The 17,754-nt window shown below is 34.4% G+C and overlaps 1 protein-coding gene across 1 annotated transcript; it reads left to right on the forward strand.

The window, feature by feature from the left end:
• Window positions 1-188: 188 nt before the first annotated feature.
• LOC148946716 (uncharacterized) lies at window positions 189-17,408 on the forward strand. The gene is made up of 3 exons (XM_089097095.1): window positions 189-284; window positions 6,341-6,601; window positions 17,227-17,408. Exons 1-3 carry the CDS (start codon window positions 254-256, stop codon window positions 17,325-17,327), a joined length of 393 nt encoding a protein of 130 aa, XP_088953221.1. The 5' UTR covers window positions 189-253; the 3' UTR covers window positions 17,328-17,408.
• The last annotated feature ends 346 nt before the right edge of the window (window positions 17,409-17,754 follow it).

Here is a 17,754-nt window from a genome sequence, read left to right on the forward strand (position 1 = left end):
TATTTATTTTTATTTTAATTGCTACTTGGAATTTTAACCTTCAAAGTATCAACGAACCGGAAGAAATATATGGAACTGTGTCATTATTTTATTAAATACCCGACAAAGCTAAAAAATAAGGGAAAATTCCGCAAGATGTATCTACGTCAAAAAATCCGGTTTGATTACAGGTTGTTATGCGGCTAATAGCGAAGTGTTTCTGATCTTTGTGTTTAGTGTCTACTTTATTTGTCTGTTGTGCTTGAACAAAATAATGTTGGAGAATGATCACGACTTTGAATCTGGTATGCTTCTGCTATTTAAATGTATGAAATATAACAAATTTCGTGCCACTCGAGGAGCTAAACCGATTGACTCCATAAACCGAATAGAAAAAAGGTAAAGACAACAAAGAACGTAGAAGCTGTGCAGTGGCATCAATTCAAGCTTTTTTAGAGGGGGGGGGGGTGCAAAATGTATTTTTCAATATTTAGGAGGAGCAAGGCTGTCTTTTTTCCAATGAAAATTCAATAAAGGCATTTTCTATGAAAACACCCCTAAAAAGTGTTTTTCACAGTCTAGGGGTAACCTGTCACCCTGTCCCCCCCCAGTTAACCCTACTGGAGTAATGGATTATCACCCCTTGAATGTGTTCAATGGCTCTCCGTGAAGATTTAAGGGCTGGACTTCCTTTCGTTGTTTTTTAAGAAAGAAGGATTATTATCGAAGGGGAGGGGCTGTAGGGAAAATTCTAAAAACATATAAGAGGTCACTCATATTGAAAAAGGATGGGGAGTTATGAAGACAATCTAAAAAATGTAAACAATCCAAAGAGGGCGACAGAGGAGGGTGTTTGTGAGAATACTGTGAACTTGCTAAAGGGTGTGCGTGTGGAAGCTACAGTAAAAAAAAAGCTAATCTCTAAAAAATCATGCGCACTGTGCCCGAATTCGATCTAAGGTCGTTCTTTATAATTATCTCATTGTAATTTTCTTTTGATAGATTTTTAGTATAGAGGATAGTCATGGGAAGTCGAAAGACTGAATCATTATTTTCATCCTATCAAGTAGAAAGAACCAGGCAAAAGCCTTTCAGTTCTGCCTTCAATTGATAGGTCCTCTTATTTACAAGAAGCGATGGTATAAAAATTTGTTTCAAATACTTTGTGTTAACCAACTGTAAGAAAGAAGCGACTCGGGTTAATAGTAACCGAAACTCTAAAATAATGATAACACGCTTTGATAATAAGTAATTCATTAAAAGAATCGAGTTTTTATGGTGGTTCCGAACCAATAGGAATCTTTAAGTTTAAAGTTATCAATCAAAAGCTATTAGCCTGAGAAAGTTCGCGTGATTATCGATAAAAGGGATAACAGCCCGAAAAAGGCAAGTGATTTTGATGAAAACCACGCCATCAAATTAAGTGTTTCAGAAAAACCCTGCTCTACAGGTTTCAGACTCCTAAATACCAAAATGTCGAATCCCGACTTTCTGTCCATTTGTCGTTGTTTTTTTTTCCATGGGCCATCTTATCAAACCAATGGTCTTAGAAAATCGAGAGAGGGAACATTTGAACGGAAACTAAAAAATTGATATTCTCATTTTAAGGAGCAAGAAAGATTGTGTAACAGGAAAGTGGCGTTTTCTGTCATTCTGTGGCACCAAACCACCATTTTGCCCTATAAAGGGCCAATTTGTTATCCACTGAAAATTCTGATTCAGATACTAGATTTAAAAGTATCGGAAAACTGTATATTGAGCCTTCCATTTTCAGAGAGAAGTACTGCCACATAGTGGCACATTCGTTCCTAAAAAGCCGACTAGTGAATACAATATAAAATGGGTAATGTTGACATTTATTTTAAAGCTTCATTTTACTAAACTGATTTACTTGATTTTTCATTGAATTATGTGCAGTGGTATATAATTGTGCCATGAGCTATTATGAAGGAGGGTCAGTGAGTCATTGTGTAGGTGGGGGAGGGGCAGTTCACTAAAAGAATGCATTTTAATGCCCAAGTTGTCTAACTCGGTGAGCCTTTAGATAAACACAGAAAGGGATCTGGATATTGCAGGAGGGGCGGGGGGTAGGAATTATACCTTAATCCACCATCATTTGAACTCAGCCTGAAAAGGCTGCTGTGATGTTATAGCTTTCTTCTTGTTGCAGAAATATATCTTCTTTTGTAACATAAGCCATTTCCTTCCTATTTCATTAGCATTTCATAAGCACCGTCAAGAAATTCACCGGTTGGGGAAGACAGATGACACCAGAAAATTTTGTTTGGTACTGTTGTATTATCTGTAACACATGCGCGATACTGTACAGCGAACATACTAAAGAAACTAGTCAAACATATTTCTTTCAACGGAGAATTCCTATGCTGAGGATTGCAAACAGGATTTATCCTTGCGTTTACAATATTTAAACTTTTGTTTTTTGGGGTTTAGGGGCAAAAAAAGGTACCTAGGTTAGGTTAGGTTACGTGTTTAATCTATGCTATGCTTTGTTCCTCCATCCCCCTGATGTGTAAATATATAGCCGAAATTTGTTTCTAAACTATTATATTTTTTACCCTATTTTGTTTTATCTCATTTGCATTTACCAAACTTCACTTCTCGAGTTTGTAACAGATAATACAACAGTACCTTTTGTTTTCTATCAACATTTAAATTTAAATATTGGGTTAAATGATGAATTTTTTATAGATATTTTACACAGTTGGTGGTAAAGAACTTAAAGTAAGGAGATCCGCTAAAAGAATCAGATTTTCCAAAGGTGATTCCAAGTGTATAAAATTCTCGAGTTTAAAGTTACCTATAAAAATTTACGAGCCTGATAAAATACGCCCAATTTTTGAAAACAGTGAGATATTTTGATTAAAATTGCGCCATTGAGTTCAGTATGCAAGAGAAGTTTATTGTAGAGATATTTTGCCTGTGAAATTTTGTATTTTCTTTGAAAGTTGGTCAAGGAAGCATGTTTACTTGTTTTTCTGTTTTCCCTCGTGAATGAAATTAATGGTTCTAAAGTATCAGAAGAAGGTTCATTATAAAAAGAATTGAATTTTCTGCTGACCTCTTACTTACCAGAAAAGATTGTGCGTATATAAGGTAGCATTTTGTGCCGTTCTTTGACGTATAACTCTAATCTTAGACCAAAGGGTACGAAAAGCCGTTGAGTAAAAATTTATGAGATAGCCAATCGTTTAATATTTTATCGAAAAACAATATACTGAGCTTTCCAGTTTCAGCGACAGTAACGCCTCACGCTGGCGAATTCGTAGTAGGAATTGATCTCTATTCCTTCTTGATTTCTGAGATTTTTTTTTCTGTCTACCGTCTTATTTTTAGTGCTGGGGTGATAGCACCCCTTGAATTGCTACAATCTACAATCCTTTTCTAAGTAGTATAAAATGTAACATTCATATACCTACCGACAAAGAGGTGAAAAAAGGGGGGAAGAGCATCATGAGTGTCTTCATGAGCGTTTCTTGGAGTGAGGCGACAAGTGCCACCTGGAGCTTTGTTTGCAAACAGCTTAAATGGTAATAATTCTCTTTTCTAAATGTTTAATGTCCCTGGGATTGCCGCCCTCCTTCTGGTTTCCATAAGGATTATCCCTATAAAATAGTTTTGTTCGGAAATATTGCTGTTATTTAGGAAAAACCCATGGATTTGCATGGGCGTTGTGTACAGAACTGCCCAATTGGCCGAACAATAAAACTCAATAAATTTCTTGACAAATCAACGAAAATCGCTTAGTTTAGCAACGAAATTGTCCTGGCAAATGAATACTGCCCTTGTGTGAATATATATGTGTGACTAGGTTTTGAGTTTTTTACTCAATATGGCAAATTTTCTAGTTTATGAGTATTTTATTTGCAAAATGGTTTAGAAAAATGATGTGATGAAAGTTGATCAAGGTTGATGAGTCATACAGAACAGATTTCAACAAAATTATTTCTGCACATTTCTTAAATCTTGCTTTTTATATACAATTCTTTTAAATTTGAATCTCGTTCGCCTACATTTTTGTGTCAAACTACTGCTAAAGAATAAGAAAGCACAGAGAGAGAGAGAGAGAGAGAGAGAGAGAGAGACAGAGAGAGAGAGAGAGAGAGAGAGAGAAAGAGAGAGAGAGAGAGAGAAAGAAAGAGAGAGCAAGAGTAGAACAAAGGAATGATATTTTTAGCTTCCCATGTCTTTTTCCAAATATTGGACATAAGTCATAAAAACTAGGCTTTCTATCCAAAAATATCTGATTAAAAACAAATAATAATTATTGGATATAACTAACGATTATGTTTATGCAATTAACAACTTACTACAGCACTAGGATATCTGATACAAACTGCCGTGCACGCGCCTCCTCCACTCTAATATATCTGAATCTTCACTCTTCATTCCCTCCATGAGGTTCTCATTTGTTCTAAATCCTCCCCTATGACTTCATCCTGCCCCATTTGGGATCGACCTGTTTTTCGTTTTGCCACAATCTTTCATTTGTAAAACAGCCAATAGTCATCTTAGCTGTTCTTTCATTGTAGCCATAGAAAAAGTGATCGGGCCCCATTTTTCGTACAATATAATGTTTGATATATGGCCAGTGAACTGAGTACCTAGGACTATCATTAGACAGTTCTTGGGAAACAGCGCATGGTTAGCATGTATTAACATGCATTAACAAATCTTCCTAGGCCCTCGAAAGTGTCTTAAAATTTTTGGGTCACTTGCCCGAGACTCTGGGCAGGTGGGTGCCCCCAAATATTGTCCCAAATTCCTCTCTAAGCTTCAAAATCATACTCTACCACTGTCAGTACCGTTGCTTGTAATATTTTTAATCTTTTCAAACTGTGAAACGACATTCATTACTATCGCCAACATGGTGGCCGGCGTTTACCCCCCCCCTCCGTGGAGAGTAAGGCTTTCCAAATTTGAGAATTTTATTTCAGTTATAGTTTTTTAATTTCTGTAGGCGAAGGAATCTTGGTACTTGTGTATTATGTGCTACTCACTCAAGTTTACGCTGTGTAAAATTCGAGAAAACATCGTTTTGTTTGTTAGTTTCTTCGTTACTTTAAAAATAACTTTGGGCTATAGATTTGCACATTAGGGGGGTGGGTAAAGTATAGCGGGTCAGCATACAAAGTGTGTTTGGTACAATTATTCTGCATATTAGATTGATAGATAGATAAGTGTATTTTAAAGCCAAATATACGGCCATGAACACAGTAAAATAACATAAACCAAAGGCAAAAATAACATAAACTTGATCAGCGATAATCATAAAACATTTAAATGAAACACTTCATAAACCTAATAATAGTACTTAATACTTGGAAAAACGGTAATTGAAAAAAGAACTTAATACTTGGAAAAAACACTTAAATGAAACATTACATTTACTTTCTGTTGGGATTTTTTTTTTTTTTTTTTAGTTAACAAAATTTCCAGATACCTCGCTACTCTTCTGTAATTTTTTAATGACCATATACCACGAAAGAATTGTTTTCTGACTTCAAACTGTCCAAATACTCCCCCCCCCCCTCCTTAGGTGCAAATATATAGCCCAAATTATATATTTCCCATAAATTCTGGCACTTGTCTTTGTCTTATCTCGCGCTAAGCTTAAAAAAAACTAACGAAGAAACCGGTTAGTTCTCGAGTTTTACACAGCGTAAACTTGAATGAGTGAAGCATAATACACAAGTACCAAAATTCCTTCTGCCTACAGAAATTAAAAAAATAAAACTCAAATAAAATTCTCAAATTTGGAGAACCTTATTTTCCACGGGGGGTATTTTCCGGGGGGTCTTTTCCGTGGGGGGGGGGGGTTCCAGGGAAGGGTGGTATTTTCCAAGGGGGTATTTTCCGGGGGATAATCGTCGGGGAAGGGGGGGGGGGGTTAAACGCCTAGAACCCGCTAAAATATAAATGCCAATATATTTTTGCTATCATTATTAGATAATAGTACGTTTATTAAACAATTTTTGCCGCTGAAATAATAAAGAATGAGATTACAGGTTGTATATTTTTGGCTTTTGTAAAGTTTTGGCATTCATTGAACTAACAGAATGCGTTCTAAAAACTTCAAATGGAAAAAAAAACGAAGCGCAAAACAAATCAGAACTTAAAAATAAATGCTAGATGTTAACTAACTATGACATAATACTTTTAGAGCCGACTATTATTTTCCAAATGAACAAAGTGAGATTTGAAAACTGATTTTCTGTCTTGATCATCTTTTAATATTCTGTACTAGAGCTATAACTTGTCCGTATGAAATTGTTATGAAATATGCGTTTAACAAAGACGTACATATGCGTACAAAGGCGTACTTACTTGTTTTTAAATTCAGCTGGAGTCCACCAGAGATCTAAGAAGCAACTAAGAAAAAGGAATATACTAATTGGTTTAGTATCAGTGATTGGATCAGTAATTATTATGGTATTAATAATAAAATTGCTGAGTGCTGGGCAGAGGACAGGAGACGCTGCTTGTACATGTGATTACGAAAATTCAACGACTTCTGAAACAAATTCTACTGTATTTGATTTTGACGACGATATTGCAGAAGGTTTGAGGTCTGGATGCAACGGAACAGTAGTTTGTGTAGTAGGTGAGAACCAATCTTTTATATCATTTTGCTTTGCAGCATCCTAGCGAAAATTGTTAGCTAGAAATTTTACTAGAAAAAATCTCGTTTACATGAGCTAAACAACTGGTAGCAAATATTTCTAAGGATTTTTTTTTAACAAACCAGGGTTTTTTTGATGAATTTTAAGCCCAGTATTTTAAAACTGGTAATAAAGTGCGAAGAAAGATCACTAATTACTACACTATAAACGTTAATGAGAAACCGTGACTGGTAATATTTTTGTATATATTATAAAAAATACTTTTATTTTTGTATTATATTGTTATATATTATATATATATATATATATATATATATATATATATATATATATATATATATATATATATATATATATATATATATATATATATATATATATATATATATATATATATATATATATATATATATATATATATATATATATATATATATATATATATATATATATATATATATATATATATATATATATATATACATATATATATATATAAATATATATATATATAACACACACATAATATATATATATATATATATATATATATATATATATATATATATATATATATATATATATATAGTTTATTATGTATTTTTTAATATAATATACTGGCAATATTTTATGTAGAGCAAACTCTTTTGTTTGTTTTCTAAAAATATCTTCAAATATAGACTAACCTTTTACGGTATACTGAATTTTTCCAACTTCTGCTTTTTGAATTTCCTACCCGATTAACACATTGTTTGCAGGAACTAACCGCAAATTGGTAGAAAACGTTGTTTGTTAAAAATTTGACGGCGGAAAACCCCTTATAAATGAATTACGAGTCAGATAGCACTTCAGGCTTGTCTCCCCCTCCCCATATTAATAAATTCACAACTGCTCTTACAATTTGATAAAGCTGATAAATGGTGAAAAAGTTGATAAATAGTATTTATCACCTTTTTTGGGAGATTTTGATATATAAAGAAAAACGTCGTTATTAAATTTGTTTTCACAATTTTTTGTCTACAGGTGTGACATTGGGTCCAGCGTTAGCTTGAATTTGATGGATTAATTTATAACAAAAGATTATTTTTTCTGTTTCTTTTTTGTTTTTATATATTTCAAGTAGTAACAAACAATTCGTGGGAACAAACTATGACTAAGGAGTGACTCGTGTTAATGGTAGCTGAAAACCTAATAAACCGATGGTAACGCACTGTAGACCGGTTTCTTTTGCTACTTTCTTTCAACTTAGCGTAAGAAAATACTAAGAGAATTGACAGAATATATGATAAATGTATAATTTGGGCTGTATATTTGCACATTAGGGGTGGGGGGTCTGGGTAAAGTATTTGGATAGTGTGAAGTCAGAAAACAATTCTTACTTCATAATATCAGACTAATTGTAGCTAACTCATTTTGCACCAAGATCCACTGTCCTTTACCCCCCCCCCCCCCTAATCTGCAAACATACAGCCCAAATTCGTTTCCCTATTACATTTTTATCTTACTTAGGTATATTTTGTTAGGATTAACCTAACTTCGCTTCTTGAGCTGTAGGGGGTATATCATACAATTACCGATCGAATTTTGAAAACAATATACGCATCAGAAGAATCGAATTTTTACGATAATTCTATGTACATAAAATTCATTAGGTTTAAAGTTACACATCAACGGTTGTAAACCTGAGAAACCGTGATTTTGGAAAAAGGGGGAAAACACCCAACAGAAGAGGACTGATCTTTATTAAAGTTACACCCTAAAATCCAGCATGTCAGATAAATCTATTTAAGAGGTTTCAAGCACCTATCTACCATAATTAAAAAAAAAGTTTTCTTCGGAAGTCAAGAGTGAAGTTGAAACTAAAAACAGAAAAAAATAATGCTTGGCCGATTACGTAAGAAATCTAGCTGAAATAAACTGACTCATGATGTTTTCCAGTATCTGAAGAATTCTAGAAACTAGTAATTTACTGAAAACACAAAACGAACCTTCAAAAAAGCAGAATTTTTTTCTTAGGAACATAAAATTATATGACTAGCCTGCAAAAAACACAGACCAATTTATAAGTCTCTTCAAAAAACAAAGGAATGAATATAAAGAAAACAAACGGGTCAATGGCCAGTAAATGAAAACGAAGAGAAACAAAAAATAATCAAACGAATATTTCGCCCGTATACAACAAGGAGTCTTCAGCGTAAAAAAAAACAAAAAAAACTAGAAACTAAAGCTACAAAAAATAACTACAAAATATATATAAAACTAAAATAGACCACACTAAAATATACAATCTGCGATTAATTACATTTACAATTGGCACAATGAAACAACAAAATTAACTGGATTAGAAGTTTTGTAAATAACAAATGAACTAGAATACATTATTGCGACATAATTTTATGCAAAGCTTTTGATACTGCCAGACGTTTAGGCTTGTTACTTGAACTAATCCACTGAACGTTTTTCAAGACTTTATTTTTGAATATGGGTTCTATTTTTAAAATAATATCATAAATAGAATCAATATTTATAATACCAGTATCTCTATTAATTGATAAACCATGCGAAAATGTTTTTCTTTATTTCTAATGCTTCAACAGCCTATTGAGTGAAACCTTTATCATTGGAAATGGCTGTTGCTTCCTCAAACTGTACAAAATGGTCCGGATTATAAAACATACATTCTACTAGAGCTGAAATAAAACTTTCAGGAGGTTTTGTAAATTTTAGAGCATTATCTATTGAGTTCCGGTGAGAATAGATGGTAGCACTTTCGGACATATTTGGAAGTCATCCTATACTGAATCCCTGAATTTTTATATTTATTCCTAGAAAATATGCTGGTAATGCAGTCAGAGATCCAAGGCCATACCAAGAGGGGCAGGAGGGGGGTAGGGGTTTTTGACCCCCTCCCCCTCCTGAAATGTTTTTTTGACTTGTAAAAACGTAACAAAAATAGAAATAAAAAAATTTTGTATGCGTTTTTGGAGATTTTTTGTGTAATACTTGAAAACCAATGCATTAAACGATCAAAAAAACCAAACGAAAAAACGAATAAAATATGACAGAAAAAACTCCTTCCTTTACGACACATCAACAAAACGTACGCTAAAACGTTTTTCCACAAATTGTTGGACTCTTCACAGTCTTTCAGTGACAATGGTAGTGATGACTTTCAGTATACAAGTAAATTCCTTTAAAACACTCAAGCAAGCTCAGTTTTCAGTAAAGCGCTAGTTTTTAGAATTCTACTAATATTGGAAAATATTACGAGTCATTTTATTTGTGGTAGTTTTGTAGATATTTATTGGGAAATCGGCCAAGCAAACATTTTTGTTCGTTTTAAATTTCATCTTCGCTCTTAACTTCCGTAAGAAAACTTCTGTTTTTTTAAATTAATTTTTACTAGTTTTTTTTTAAATACACAATTAACTTTTCAATAAGGTCTTTGTTTAACATGAGCTATGAAATCAAAGAAGTCAACATGATTTAAGGACATTAAATAGGCCTATAATTTTTACTTCTGACATTAGTTAAATTTTCGCACAAGATATTTTCAATTTAGCCACGTAAATAGAGTCTGAGAGGTATGCTATAGCTATTTTTAAGACAAAAATCGATTGTTTCCATAAAAATGGAAATAAGTGAGTGTGGTAGCATGCTAGTCCTTGTAGAAAAAACCTAACAAAGGTAATTATGTATTATAGCAACCCAACTCAAGAAGTGAAGTTAGGTTTATCCTAATGAAATATACCAAAATATGATGAAAATATAATACTTTAGAAACAAAATTACGACAAATAAAAGTGGAAAGCAGGCCGCCTAGAACGCATTACATTAAATACATATTATAACCTATTCAAAATACAAACTCTATATATTAAATATTTAATTGAAATATACCTACAACGTATTTTTTCCACTGAGCCTAAGCTAATTGTCTCCGAATACAGACAGCTAAACCGGATTTTCTCAGACCTACTCAGATCAAGAACTTGAGTAGGGTTGCTATAATACATAAGCACTGGTTAGGGTATGTTGGGTATTTAATATAATGTGGCAAAGTGTTTTTTATGGTATTTAGGTGATGTTGTGGTAGATGCCTTTATTCTCCCTTTATAGGGGAGATAATCTATGGCCCTAAGGTAATTAAACTTTGTCAGCGTGCCTTAGGCTATGACCGGACTAATGAGGCTCACCAGCTGGGTATATTTGAGAGACTAAATGTAGATTGTAAAGAAATGTGCAATAACACAGTGCTTTTGTTCAGATAGCATGCACTAGTACAAAGTTTTATAAAAGATAAGTGTTCTGCATGAACTATGTTTCCCAGGTAGACTACTGTCGCCAGAAATCTACAATAATATATAATAAGATACTTAGATGCTTACAATAATACGACTCAGTCCGGCATAAGATTAGTACCTGGCCGCCCCTTTCCATAAAATCTATCTTTTATACATTTTCCTCAACCACACCTTCCGGGACCCAACTGACGCACATAGCTAGGAAGTGGTAATTTCTCAATTTCCCGTTAAGCATAAACTTGCCAGGATATGTTCCTTATCTTAATAAAAAGTGGTATTTCTAAACTTTTGTATTTGCGTCTTAATATTTTTACTAAATTCCGAATTGACTTAATTAGAAAGCGTTACCACAATAATGCGTTCGGGATGCCCTGCTTTCCATAATTCTTTGTCGTAGTTTCCAATAATTTTTCTAATAAAGTATTATATTCTCATCATATTTAGGTATATTTCATTTGAATTAACCAAATTCCAGCTCTTGAGCGGGGTCGCTATAATACATAGGTTTATAGGTACCCTAAAAAACTATACACTGTTAACAATAATAGCAAAGAATTGTTTTTACTTTCTGTTAATTACCACAGTATGTTTGTGAGTCTCTTCGATAACTTACTTCATCTAAATTTAGCGGAAACACCGATTATCATGCTTTTTCAAAGTCCATCCAGTCATGACCAAGGCGTCCAACTAGTGTTTCCATTCTAGGGATGTCCTCCCTATAATGGGGATTTTTGAGGTCTTTTAGGGGCAAACTTTTTCATTTAGGGATTTGGGTATTTTCAGGGATTTTAACAAGTCTTCTGGATTTTTTAAGGAGATTCAAGGGTTTCGGCCCTTAGAAAATCCTCTTCCAATCCAAGAAAAGAAAATGGGAAGAAAAAGTAGTAATAGAGAAGAAAAAAATAACAAATATTTATGTGGCCAGGAATCCAAAATCTGGCATCGGAATCTGTAAATCAAAACCGAACTTAACTAGTCGGTAAACACAAAGTATTATTTTAAACCTCATAAAAAAATATTTTGGTACGAGTAAAAGGTCTTGAGTTGCAAAATAAGTCGTCTTGAACAAATGCTATTAAAAGTCAGCATAACGAGGTTTTACTAGTGACTAGTGAAAAAAGTCAGAAAATGGGGAAACCTATAGGGATTTTGGAACTGAAAATGGGGATTTCTAAGGATTTTCCACTGGTCTTTTAGGGATTTCAAAAGTGGAAACACTGCGTCCAACCTCCAGGAGTCTCTTTCAAATTGATTGTAATAGGTAACCCTTAATAAAAAAACCTTTTCACTGTTTTCAAAGATGGCAGGGAGGCTAAAAAAAATTCCTGTTTAGGATTTTAGAGCATAAACATCGACTGGCTCTCTTAGAACTTGTATTCCACGATATTTTGACACTCTTTGGGCAAAAATTAAGGTTTTGTGACAAAAAGTGACAGAAAATGCAACTTTGCTGTGATTTGTCATAATGGCGGCTGAAACCTTCTGTGTAGGGTTTAAACCATGTACAGTTGATTAGCTATCCTAGAATTCCTATTCTCTGTGGTATTTTGGCCCTTTTTGGGCACAAAACAATGTTGCGTGGCACAAAATTGCAGAAAACGGCACTCTACTCTGGTTTTTCAAGATTGGGCGGATAGGCTCAAGATCTACTGATCACTTTTCTAGACCATGAAAAATTGATTCGTTATCGTATTCTTTCCATTCTCTTGGATTTGATATTTGGTGGCATAAAATTGCCAAAACGTTACTTTCCTGCGGCACGACCTCTTTTGTTACTGAAGAAGGGCAGTAGATATGGTGATTTTCTTTCAAATGAGCCCTCTTCTGGCGTTCCATGACGACTGGTCCGATAAGTTTATCCTTGGGGAGAAAAAGAGACCCATCAATGATTCCCGTGCAAAAAAGTGGTTTTCCTCTTTGTTCAAGGTGGGGGGCTCTAATTTTCCTGAAGAACATTAGCGACCATGCTGATTCCAATGGTGGATTTTTCACTTTGATCCGAAACCATTTCCGTGGGGTTTCAGGCTCTTTTTCGAAATTTCTATAATTTTGTTTTCGGAATAAACTTTTACTCTGAAAATTAATCGAAATAATAGTTACCATTCCTTAATCAGCATCAAATGACAGATTTTTACTGGACAGTTTGTTTTTATTATTTTTTTTATTTTGGTTAGCATGGCATTGGTTCGGCACTTGGTCATGGTAGTTTTCGTTGAGCTGTTGCTTTTTACTGTGTTGCAGCTTTCGCTGCGACCTTGATGAAAAACATTCGCTTTGAAATTAAAGGTTTTCATTGGCTGCCAGTGACGAAAGTCAATTGTAATCGATTGGGATACGCTGTACTGAATGCAAAGAGAGCAACTTGAGCTCGAGGCTTTAGGGTATCAAAAACGAATAAAAAATGAGTCTCTTGAAATCTAATAAAATTGGCTACCGGTGTCAAATTTTTATGTGCAATATTGGTTTGCGAATTATGCAAGATATGTATGTATAAAACTGACTAAAACTGACTCGGAATAAAACTGACTCGTGTTATTTACCAATGTTTGTAGAATAGTAAAGGCTAAGCACAGGGGCATATTTGAAGTAAACCCTATAAAGTACTGAAAACGCCTTCAAAGCAATTTTGAAAACTTCCTGTTTAATGTTTAAGCCATTTAAAATTGACTAGCTATCTTAGAATTTGAATTGTCTGACATTTTGACCCCATTTGAGCAAAATTAGACGTTTCGTGATATAAACTTGCAGAAAATTCCGCTTTGATGTGGCACGTTTTATTTTGTTTCTTACAAAGGTCTTCATCTGCTGACGGTTCATCAAAAACTGCAGTAATCGCTGCAGTATTTATGTCATCAGCTGTTGATTTAAGAATAAATATGGAGGTCAGTGCAGCATTCATTTCATGCTTTTGGGCTGTTTTCTAAGATAAGGGGCTCAAGACTTCTTATTCAAGATTTAAGACGATGAACAGTCGATTGGCAGCCGATGTATTAAAATTTGCATTCATGACATTTTAACCCTTTTTGGGCAAATTGACCCTTGCATTTTGAACTTCTCTGGGTAAGAATCGATGTTTTGCGACACAAAATGGTAGGAAATTCTACTTTGCTGTGATTTGTCACGATGGGGGTTCAAAACCTCTTGTTTGAGGTTTTGAACCATGGAAAATCGATTGAATATCGTACAATTTTCTTTCTCTGGGATTTGATGTTTGGTCGAAGAAAACGCTACTTAGCCGTGGCCCGATCTCTTTTATTACTTAAACAGGGCACTAGATATGGCAATGCCTTTTCAAATGCGCCCTATTCCAACATCCTACGACGGCCACTTCGACACGATCACCCCTTGGAAAAAAACAAGAAAAAAAATAAGAGAGACATCAGTGCTTTCCATGCATAAAACGGTTTTGTAAGTTTTTGTAAGGGGTAGGCGTTGTAAGTTATGCCCTGGGGGCATATATGGTTGTTATGGAAGGCAGTGCTCTGTGTGGTTCAAGACGAGCCATCAGTTCGATCCCATGGATACCCCAGACTAAAAGAAAAAACATATAGCCCATCGCAGTATTAAGCTACCTGGGGCTAGCAGAGCAGTACTATTCCGTGTTAGTTTCTTGTCTAAATTTAGAGTGTAGATAGCCATTCCTCGAGTACCTTGGGACAGGCAGGTTTGATCGGCTAAATAAGAGACACATCAATGCCTTCCATGCATAAAACGGTTTTCCTTGTTGTTCAAAATGGGGGTCTGTAACTCTGTAAAGCGTTTTCAACCATGGCGATTCCAAATGGTGCACTTCTCATGCACCATTGTGTATGTGTATGTCTTCTTTTTAGCCGATGGATCGCCGCCCTGATAGTCCACCAGTCCACCAACTGGTCTTGTCATGTGGAAGCAATTCCAAGACTATGTTACTTGTGAAAAAATATACCTTGTCTTGTCTCTCGCAGATCAACACAAGCAAGAAGTTACAAAAAAAATGTAGACGTACAGAACGCGTTTAATTTTACGAGACATCTCAAACAGTTGATGTGATAGTACTTTAAATGGTCATCTCAAGAATAGCACGCAAATAAGTCAAGCACTTACAACAAGTTCGCTTTCATATTTGAAAATCTCTGAGGGGCTACATTAATAGATTCTTACCTCGCGTGATTTACTTCAGGGCCACATGTATGATACTGTTGGACCCAGATTAAGGCAAAATGCTCTGCTTAATGGTTCACTTATTCTGCAAAAAAAACGTAATCTTTACGTCCTTGGGTTTCTTCTACTTGTTGGACCCAAAGACAAGGGCGGATCCAGGTTTTTTTTACGGGGGGGGCAAAATAGGTTGATCCGATAAACTTGCGTTAGGAGCAAGTTTAATTAACGCAAACTTGCGTTAATTAAGTAAATTACACTTGAGACTACGTCAGGGGGGGCGCCCCCTGGATCCACCACCGCCGAAGGACAATGTCAACTAGGTCCACGAGTTTAGACTAACCTGCTTTCCTGTATGTATTTAAACATTTTAGTACTTGTAAAAACCAGGAGTAATTACTTACTATTACAGCAAAATTAAAATTTAAAGACCCGTTTTCTTAACTAGGCATCCATAAATACTAGAAGAACTACTTAAAATAATTATTGGGAAACTGTCACTTAAAAAAGAAGCATTACACCGACAATCCATAAGAAACATGTTTCTATTACGTCTGTAAAAAAAGCTAAACAATTACAACAATTGAACAACTAAAATTTACGGTCATTACACTTTAAATTTAAATTACTAGTTGATCTTAGTTAATCTTGTCAATTTTGAATAATCTTGTTAAGTTAGTTAATCTTGAGAAGACGCATAAAAAAAGCCTTGGAAGAGGTTGACTTTATTCTTCTTCTAGTGAGATTTCCACGTATTATCCCTGTCAGAGTTGAGCAACGATATTACCCTTGATAACTTTGACAGCACGGACTACCTTCACCGGAAATATCTTGGGCAGTAAAATCTGTCGATAATTTCCACATGACAATCAGTTATCCGTAACAAAAGTATCCCGGAGAAATAATAGTATACCGTTTTTAAGCTCTTTCAGGGGAGCTTCAACAGTTTTAAAATTCGTTCGCAAATACTTTATCGCTAAAACAACTGATTTTCATAAAACAACCTTAGTTTTTGCATGGCTAGTCTTTTTCTCTTTTATTCAAAAAAAGGGTAGTGAAAAACTGCACTTTCGATGCAACAAATTATTTTTACTGAAAACTGCATATAAAAATTTATTTTCCAAATTAAAGTAAAGAGCAATATTAAAACTAAAACCAACGAAAATTACTATATATATGAGCCTCCCCCCTCCGCTCTTTACTCGATAGTCTGGCAAATGCTTTTTTGAGAGTATTTTAGAGTGTAATAAATATAGCCTTGGCAATTGCAAGTTTTATTTACTTATGATTGCTTTTCAAAACACTTTAACAAAAATTTGTATTGCATAAAGAATATGCGGCAAAAAGTCCATTCATTCGCGAATTATCTTAATAAATTCAGTGCTAAAGCATTGAGAAAGAATTCAAACTGTAGCGCAAGAAACTAGCGAAAGATGAAAGCTCCCCACTTCCCCTCAAAAATAGGATTATTCCTGGTCGTTTTAAATATTAGAATCAGGGCCACATTGAGTATACAGGGGACTATCCTTCCTCACCCTCTTACATACAAAATATAAATTTGTATTGCAATACTTCGAGACCAAGGACAAATTTTGGTACATTTACTATTCTCAATAAAATAAGATCTTCCTAAATATAAAGTAAGGTATTACCCCCTTCAAACCTCGCTATTCAGTTACGGTTTGACTTTTTAGAACACTAGTTCACAATATAAGGACTAATATTTCTCGCATAAAGCCACTGTTCCCGCATCACGAAGAAAAATAGTCAGTCCCCTCTCACTGCCAGCACCTATCTTGCAAGTTTTATTTCAAATATATTCCCCGAATAAACGATGATTAGGGGTTAATCCTCTCGATGTGTTTATCGGGAGAACTTGTCAGGAAAATTATTAAAATTCGGGCCTAAAAATTCGCTATTCGGTTTATTTACCTCCACCAATACTAACACGTAGGCAATTATGCAAAACGGTCTTCTTACTTACAGTTAGAGGGATCTATCGTGGTTCAAAATCACGAACTATCTTTAAAGAAAGTAAATAACTGTTCATGTGTACTTATTTTTATATATAATGTCAAAGTGATAGTTCTTAAGACTACTGGCGCATCATCGTTTGTCAATATTTCATTCTTTCTGTTAATATTAGTGTTTATTTTTTTTTTCAGATGGAGCTTTATTTTCATGGCATACCTCTAAACCCAGAGCAGCCCGATGTCGACTTGGGGACCGTTTCAACCCTGTGACACGATCTTGCACACCGAGATAAAATCAAACAATACAATTTGTATTTATTAAGAGTAAATCGTTTATTGAAATTTAAGTTATTAAACGTATAATTTAAAAGGCATTTTATTTTTTTTTCTCCTGCAGTAGGAAACTTTAACCGAATAAAGATTCTATGGATATTCCAAAGCCCTGTCACAGCCCTCTTTCCAAGAAATTGTTATATCTTCTGGCAAGTATTGTATCAATTTTAAGCATCCGGGATATAAGAAAATCTATTGCGCTCCCAGCTACCCAAAAGGACATTCCTAATATAGACCTAAAAGGCATGATTACTTCGGGTTTTGTTGTTAATGTGTTTTATTCCTTTTAATAAAACCCTTTTTTCTCTCTAAAACAAAGATCTTCAAAATGAAACAATGGGTAATATTTGGTAAGCAGAAGATTGCATCCGCATGAGATAGCAGCGT

This window comes from Artemia sp. Qi Xiang Cuo, chromosome 11 (genome assembly GCF_049724085.1).
Source record: "Artemia sp. Qi Xiang Cuo chromosome 11, ASM4972408v1, whole genome shotgun sequence".
NCBI classification, from domain to species: Eukaryota; Metazoa; Arthropoda; class Branchiopoda; order Anostraca; family Artemiidae; genus Artemia; species Artemia sp. Qi Xiang Cuo.

What these genes read in the sequence shown, in the direction of transcription:
- LOC148946716 (XM_089097095.1), top strand. Translation starts at nt 254, where the DNA reads ATGTTGGAGAATGATCACGACTTTGAATCTG. An exon ending in TGATCACGACTTTGAATCTG is followed by an intron (nt 285 to 6,340) that starts GTATGCTTCTGC and finishes TTTTAAATTCAG; the next exon opens with CTGGAGTCCACCAGAGATCT. An exon ending in AACAGTAGTTTGTGTAGTAG is followed by an intron (nt 6,602 to 17,226) that starts GTGAGAACCAAT and finishes TTTTTTTTTCAG; the next exon opens with ATGGAGCTTTATTTTCATGG.